This window comes from Dromaius novaehollandiae, chromosome 12 (genome assembly GCF_036370855.1).
Source record: "Dromaius novaehollandiae isolate bDroNov1 chromosome 12, bDroNov1.hap1, whole genome shotgun sequence".
Lineage (NCBI taxonomy): Eukaryota > Metazoa > Chordata > Aves > Casuariiformes > Dromaiidae > Dromaius > Dromaius novaehollandiae.
This window is the reverse complement of record NC_088109.1, coordinates 1,133,594-1,141,126: the sequence shown is the minus strand read 5'-3', so window position 1 is coordinate 1,141,126 and position 7,533 is coordinate 1,133,594. Positions and strand designations below refer to the sequence as shown.

The 7,533-nt window shown below is 61.2% G+C and overlaps 1 protein-coding gene across 1 annotated transcript; it reads right to left on the bottom strand.

Moving 5' to 3' along the window:
• Nucleotides 1-332: 332 nt before the first annotated feature.
• Nucleotides 333-5,274, bottom strand: LOC135329613 (uncharacterized). Its single transcript, XM_064518542.1, has 11 exons — nucleotides 5,196-5,274; nucleotides 4,909-4,970; nucleotides 4,272-4,428; nucleotides 3,723-3,958; nucleotides 2,685-3,102; nucleotides 2,451-2,562; nucleotides 2,034-2,166; nucleotides 1,564-1,701; nucleotides 1,008-1,087; nucleotides 670-795; nucleotides 333-436 (listed from the first exon to the last, which is right to left on the bottom strand). Exons 1-11 carry the CDS (start codon nucleotides 5,272-5,274, stop codon nucleotides 346-348), a joined length of 1,632 nt encoding a protein of 543 aa, XP_064374612.1. The 3' UTR covers nucleotides 333-345.
• Nucleotides 5,275-7,533: the final 2,259 nt, after the last annotated feature.

The following is a 7,533-nucleotide window of genomic DNA, read 5'->3' as shown; positions in this document are numbered from 1 at the left end:
GGAGTGGCTGCCGTCCCCCAGGGCCTGCCTGGAGGAGAGGTACCAGTGCTTTGGACCGGGACATGGTGACCCAAAGACTTGGAGCTCCCGGAAGAGCTTGGCAGGATTTGGGCGGCTGAGTCACACACACTGTCCCCCCAAAACCTTTCCCTCGCCTCCTCTCTGGCGTGGCAGTCCCCAAGTCACCTGCTAGGGCATGGCCGGGGTGAGAGCTGCCCGGCAGAGGGGCTGCCCCACTCTCCTGGCTCCCGCCTGACCCTTTCCGTCCCCTCTGGAGCTGCCCTGCTGCCCCTTGCACTTTCACAGCCCACCAAGGAAAGGCTCACAGCAGCTCGGAAAGGCCCTTTATTTCCACGCATAAAAGCCATCTTGGTGGTAACTGCCCGGCACACGGTCCTGCTGCTCTCTCTTCTGGAGGTGGCGCATCACCAAAGCGCTGCGGGGTTCAGGAAGAGGATGTTGTGCCACTGGAGACGTTGCTGGAAATGTCATGGTGCACCCCCACCCCCCACCCCCTTGGAGTGGGTGGGATGTGTGAGGCCAGGCCAGGCTCCAAGGCTGCTTCTGTGCTTCTCCAGGCGGGGCTGGAGAAGACCCTCTTTCCCCAGGGCCATGGCAGGAAGGGCATTGCGGAAAGGGGGGAACGCGCCTGGGTTGCCAGGTATTTACCGGCGCCACTCCTCCTCCACCATCAGCCTCCGTTGGTTTCGTTCCACCCTTTCCTTCCACCTGTCCCGAAGAACTTTGTAGGAAGTCAGAAGCTGCATGTTCTGCTTTGCTTGCGCGGACGCTTGCCTGCAATAGGAGTGGCAAAGTCCCGCTCCCGCTCTCCCGGGAGCCTTCCGACCCCCCCAGCCCCTGCAAACCCACGTCGGCAGAAAGCCGGGGCTGTCGTAGGTTGTGTCCTGGAGCTGAGGGATTTGGGGTCCTGGCACCTGCAGGGGGGGTCAGAGCCCCTCGCCTGCACCAGGCCCTGGCTCTGAGCTTGCGCGCCCACGCATGCTTACCGTTGGGGGGGCCTCCCCGGCATGTCAGTGTCTGGGCGACGACGCTGCTCGAGGGCGTATTGCAGCTCCACTAGTGTGATCTGTTTTGCAAGGAGAAGAAGAAGAAATGGTTTCAGCATGGAGGGGTGAATGGGCGAGACAGCACTGGGCTGCAGGGGAGGCACCTAGTCCTTGTAGAGCCAGACTCAGGCTACACAAGGAGCTGATACAATGGGCTACCAGAGCGGAGCCCCTGCGGCTCTGCTGCCGGCACGTCTGGGGCCAAGGGGCTCAAGGCAGCTGCCCCCGAGAGCTGGTTTCTGGCTCGAAGGCAGGCACCGCAGGCAGAGGTTGCCCAGTGGGGAGGCATCCCCCGCCAGCTGCCCTCGCTGCAGCGCCTGGCTCCTTCTGGGCCCGCTTCTGGCTGCAGCCGTCTCCCTCCTCGGAAGGGGTGGGCCAGCTTGGGCGCAGCTCCTCGGAGGCAGCCGTCCGCCTGGGCCCTGGCTGCCTGCAAGGCTCCGCCGCCCTGGACGTGGGAAAGGCCCTTTTGCAGAGGGCCCTCAAAGGCATCCCGTACCTGGGCCTGACGCCGGGCCTCTTTCTCCAGTGCGGCCTGCTGTTCCTCCCACGATGCTTGGTGCTGCCTCTGCTCCTCTTTCAAGAGGGAGACGTGGGCAGCTCTTCCAAACCTCTGCGTGGGAGGGCAGGCTGCATCCTGCGGGGCCGCGGAAAGGCAAGAGTATTAGTCTTGTCTGTCTGGGCAGGGATTCTGGGCAGGGGCGTGTTGGCGCTGGCTTTCCACCCGCTCTCCCGCCCCTTGTCTTGAGCCTCGCCACCGTCACTCTTTTGCGGGATTTTTGGCAGAAGGCAGGCTGAAAAAGCTGTTGTACAAGCAGTGCCTAACTACGCCCAAAAGTAGCACCCAAAGAGGCCACCGACGGCTCCAGTGGCTACGTGCTGAGGGCCCTTTCCGGAGGGAGTCTCATAGGCCGGGGCTTTCCTACGAGTGGGTGAGATGCCAGGATTACCCAGAGCCCCATCACGCACCTGTGCTGCACCCCTGGGAGTGGCGCCGGCACGGCCACGCCGAGGTCCGGCGGGAGGGTGCGGGAGGTATTGCACGCCAACCTGCTTCCCCGGGGAGGTGCCCGGGATGGGGGCCGTCTGGTTCACAAGGGTCCTGAGGAGACACCACAGGGCGCGTTAGCACAAGGGCAGGAGGTGTTTGCTAAGAAGGATTTGCCTTCAGCTCCCCAAAAGGGCGTGACATGACCCTGGAGGAAAACAAGGGCAACGTGAGGCTCTCCCGCAAACTGGCACATGCTTGGCATCCAGCAAGCAGGCAGCCTTTGCTGGACAAGTGTCAGGAGGCCTTTTGAGTCCCTGGGGCTGGCGTGTCCAAAGGGGACGTCTCCCCTGCGCAGGTCCCAGTGTGCCCCTCAGCCCTTCCGCCAAGGCTCTCACCTGGCAGCAGGCTTGCTCTCCATGCCTTGCTGCCTCGCGCCTTCCCCCCACTTTGGCAGCACGGGGAGAGAAAGCTCCTCGCGGTGCGGCAGGAGCTTGCCAGGACGCCTCTCTGGAAGGAGGAAACAAGGAAGCTCTTGAGAGCAGCCGCTTGCGGAGTGCATTTTTACCTGGCTGCTGTCACCCAGCGTGGGACAGGGACCCAGCCGGGTCAGGAGGCATCTCTTCCCTGACCTTTGCTGCTCCTGACGGCCCCAAGCTCTTCTTCCAGCTCCTGCTCCTTCTCCTGTGGGCAGCCGGCGGGGGCAGCCTGGGCCTCCACGCTGCCTTGCACAGCGAGCTGAAACCTGGAAACCAAAAGACAAGCCAGCTTTGAAGGAAGGGCATTGTCTCCCCTTTGCAGCTTGCGGACACGGATCCTCCTCACTGCTGCCGGAGTCCTTCTTGCATCCCCCCTCCTCTGTGTCCGTGCACAGCTCTTTGGGAGCTGGTTTTTGGCACTCTCCCCCAAAAGACAGAAGGCGTAGCCTAAATGCCTCTCTGTGTGCAGTCCCTGCTCTCTGATGGGAAGGAGGGCAGGCTGGGCATGAGAAACGCAGTCACGGTTCCCGCTCACTCCAGGCAAAGACACGTGTGAGAAGCCCCAAGTGAGCTTTAGTGAAGCGGGAACCAGTCACTGTGTGAGTTATTCCCAACTCCATGCTGAGTGTCAAGCCCTGGCGGTGCACGGTGCCGAGCAGCAGCCGGGAAGCCGCCTGCTCGGTTAGCCAAGGGCTGCAAAGGAAAGGCACTCACCTCGGGAACACATGCAGAGGGCTAGGCCGGGTCCCCAGGGCAGCAGGTGTGCCGGAGATGGAGAGATCTATCGTAGGCAGTCTCTGCAATGTAACACAGACCCATTGGGAGGCTTCCAAGGCAGCTCTCGCCTTGCTGCTGAAGGCAGCAGAGCATTCTCCTGCCACAAGAGGAGGCCGCCTCTCCAAAGCCTCCTCTAAGCTCTCTGCCGAGAACATTAGCCCCTCATGCCGGTGCGGAGAAGCTGCACAGCAAAGAACAGAGCTCGGCTGATAACACTGCCAGGCTTTCTGTAGGGGCAAGGGGCAAGAAACTCAGGAGGCGCTCGCTCTCTTTGCTCCTGGAGAAGGCTGTGGGGGCAAGCACTGGGGAAGGCGTTTCAGTAGGCTGCCACGTCCCGGCTGGCCAACACACATCAGGTCGCTCGTCCTTCCATAGGATTCCCAAAGAAATCGCAGGGAAAGCGGAGCAACTTACACTGCAGGGGTCCGCCAGCCACCGGGTGCAGCGGGCATAAAAGCTCATGTGCACTTTGTCTTCCTGGCAAGTCAGAACGCCGACGTCCCTGAAGGCAAAGGCGACCTTCTCTTTGTTGCGCACGTGCGCAGAGAACAAGCGGATGGTCTCTTGCACGCAGTCTTCCACCACGCGCCTCGAGAAGGAGGTGGCCAGGGACAGCTGCCGGTACTTCAGCGGCTTGATCTTCACGTTGTCTACACGGGAGAGGAACAACACCACTGCCACAGCAGGCCAACTTTCCATTGTTGGGCCATCAAGAGAGGCGAGTGGCACGGAGGCAGTTGTTAGGGCAGTTCAAAAAGAGAGAGAGAGCCTGACTGTGTGCAAGCACTATTCTGTAGTACAAACGCCTAGAGAAAAGGTCCTTCTCGGAAAGAGCTCTCTGCGGGGCGATGGAGCTGGACATCCCTACTTCTGCCTGCCCCTCCCAAAGAGCAGGGAGCAGCCACCCCCTGCCCCACAGGTGATGTGGCAAGGGGAAGCAGAGGGTGGCCGCTGCCAACTCACCAGGCAGAGTCACTTTGGGATGCTGGAGCCTCTGCAGCCAGACCATGTCCATTTCCAGCTGGAACACAGGCCTTCGAACTGTCACCACGTTGTCTTTGCCAGGGCGCAGTGGCTCCCGGACCGTGCAGAAGGTGCCGAGCCCCGCTAGCAGCACACCCTGCACACAGCAAAGACACAAAGGCCCACCAGGAAGGCTTTTGGCGAGGGAAAAAGTGCTGTTTGTCGGAGCGTGGGAACGCTGCTCTGTGCCCTCTCTGCTGCTGACGTGCAAGGGGCACTTGGGGAAGGCTTTAGAGAAGAGCCACGTTCTCTGCATTGTCCCTCACCCTCCTTGAGAGGTTCACTAACGTCCCTCAGCTAGAGAAGATCCCCGGGGTTTCCAGCAGCCCTGGCACAGAGCCCTGTCTCTCTGCGCGGTCTTTTGTGGGGGGCCGCAGGGAAGCTGGGAGCCCTGGGACGTGCCAGACGCTGTCTCACACTAGAGCTGCACGGGGTTTCTCTCCCGGCTGGCCAAAAAGCTGCTGTGCAGCAGGCGGGCCAGGTGTGGTGTGCAGCTGTGGGGCTGGGGGAAGGAAGGCTTGCTCCCGGGCACCCAGGGCTCCCTGGACAGACAAAACCCTCCAGGACACCAGCCCACCTTGTCCTGCATCAGCTCTTCCAGGATGTAATTGGACACGGCGTCCCAAATAGCAATAATCTCTGGAAAGCAAGGGAAACACATGTCAGGCCCAGCCCTCTGGGACAGGGCACCCCTTTCCTCCCAGCCCAGCCCAGCCCAGCCCAGCCCAGCCCAGGCCAGCCCAGGCCAGGCTCTCGTGGCAGCCCCCAGCCGCCTGCAGCCACCCTCACAGCCCCAGCTCCACAGCTCTTTGGACAGCTAAGAGTCTCTGCGGCCCCTGGGGAAGCAGCTCCCCAAGCCCTTACCTTCGGTGGAGAGCTGCAGCAGCGTTGGGAACAAGGAGCTCTGCTCTGGGCTGATGGCCTCGGTCCAGGAGCCCTCCATCCCGCTTGCCCCTTGCCCTTAGCTCGCCTCGGCAGCCAGGGGAAAAGGACGCTCTCGTCGTCTCCTCGCCCCAGGCTCCTGTCCAACGGGCCCCTGCTCCTCTGCCTGACGGCGAGGGGCCCCCAGCGTGGCCCTGCTGCCTGCTGCCCGCTCTGCTTGCTGCGGAGCAGCTCCAAAGAACAGCGGTGAGCAGCACCCAGCCAGCGCCTGGGCCTCGCAGGGAAGTGCGGACACCGCCAGGGACCGGGGAGACCTCTGTGATGCGGCGCGTCCCACTGTGAGCTCAGCCTCACTGTGTCATCTCTGGGGGCTCATTAGGTCACGGGCACAGAGGTGCCCCAGCCAGGGGCCCCGCTGACCCAGACCCCGCCTCGTGGGCTGACTGCACGGCCCTGCCTCGGCCTGACCCTGTCACCACGGAGGTGCCTGGCTGGCCTGGGCTCAGGGCTGCCCCCCTCCCAATCCCGACCTGCCCTTCGCCCTCACCGGGGGCAGGTGGGACGCGCCCTGGAGGACCAGGCCCCTGCCCTGACGGCCCTGGCGTCTCCCCTGGCTCCCCGGCCCCCAGGCAGCCCCTGGCTCACGCTGAGCCCTGACACACGTGTTGTCCGAAAAGCGGATTCGTTGCCCGGTGTGCAATGAGCCAATAATTACACACTCAGGAGAGACATTTATTTATTTATTTCAGAGTTGCGCAAGCCTGGGTGCTCGGTGGTCTCCCACAAATCGAGCACACCCCCCCAACTTTTCAGGTAGCATTTATACAAACAAATTGCCAGATTTGCGACTTTCCCTTGTACACTGATTGGTTAGTGATTTCTTCATTCCCTGGGTCCCACCCCTGCTTCTCAAGGTCCTGATCAATTAACACTGCCCCAGCTAGGTCAGTAGACGTTATCTCCCAAGGTCCTGACGAAGAGGACATAATCCAGACCCCTTAATTAACACTGTTTCAACAGTGAGAGGAGGCTTTGCTTCCCAAGGTCCTGGCACCCAAACAGGCCTTATTTCTCAGCCTTGGCATCCTCCCTTCTGGAGAGTGGGGCACAGGAATGCAGACTGCTTGTAACTCCCTTATCTTTCCAGCCTGCACCAGCTCTGAGGCCTTTTCTTAATGAACTAGGAGTGCGGCCTAAGGCTTCAGCAAATTTAGCTACTTATGCTAAGCAAATTCTATCTAAGATAGAAATTATCCAAATCTACCTACTTCAAACATTCTTTCTGAGCTTCTCAGGGTTGCCTTGTAACACACGCAGCGTTGTTCATGGCTGGGGCCGTGCGGCACACACGTCTTGCCCGCAGGATAACCTCAGGCGGTTCATCCGAACAGAGGAGGCTGTAGGCAGCACCCATTTGGCACCTGGCCCCGATGCCCCCAGTGTGTCCTTGTCCTTTTCTTGCCGTGAAGCAGCGTGTTTTCGTGTAAATGGCCTTCTGCTCTACAGCAGAAATGAGGAACAGAGTTTCTCCGATTTCCTTCGACCTAGAGACTGCAATGGCAGTGCAAGTCAGCACAGAGGCGTTCAGCACAGCGTGCCGCGCCCTGACTAGACGTCAAGCCCATGCGGACCAGCGCAAGCTTCCCAGCATCCAAATGCCTCAACCAGCACCAAGAGATGGCAGACAAGTTCTGTTGGGCCCCTACGGGGGCCTTGGCATACCTATGCCGGCCCAGCAACAGCCGCCCCTCGGGGCTCCCTCCCTTTTCTCAAACTGACCCCGTGCCTGCTGACGCATCCCCACCAGAAAAAGGGGGCTGCTGCTCAGCTGGTGGCTGTGCGCTCCACTTCTGCAGGGAGAGGAAGCACAGAGGTGGAGTTCTTGTGGGGCTCAAGCAGCCGTGCCACGGCCAGCGCAGGGAGCCCGGTGTGCTTGGCTGCACACATGCTGGGGCCTGTGTGACACAAGACACGCTCTGCCTGTTGTGCTTGGGCTCTTGTCATCGCTTCCCCTGCGCTTCTGCTCCCCTCAGCCGCCAGGGGAAGGCCTCACCTCTTTGCTAAGACAGCTTCATGGCTCTGCGCCCTCAGCGGGCCATCTCAGGCCTCCAGAAACTTCCGTCCTTCCCTGGTCTCCACCCTTGGTTACTTCCCGCCATTGCCCCGCCGCCCCCGGGAGCTTGGTGGACTGCGGGAAGCATGAGGAGCTTCCTCTTGCCTCTGCTGCTGTGTACAGTCGCAGGGGAGCAGGAGGGATTGTGGCAGAGGAGATTTTCTTCCTGGAGGAGTGCTGCTAAGCATGAGACTGTCAAGGAGGGCA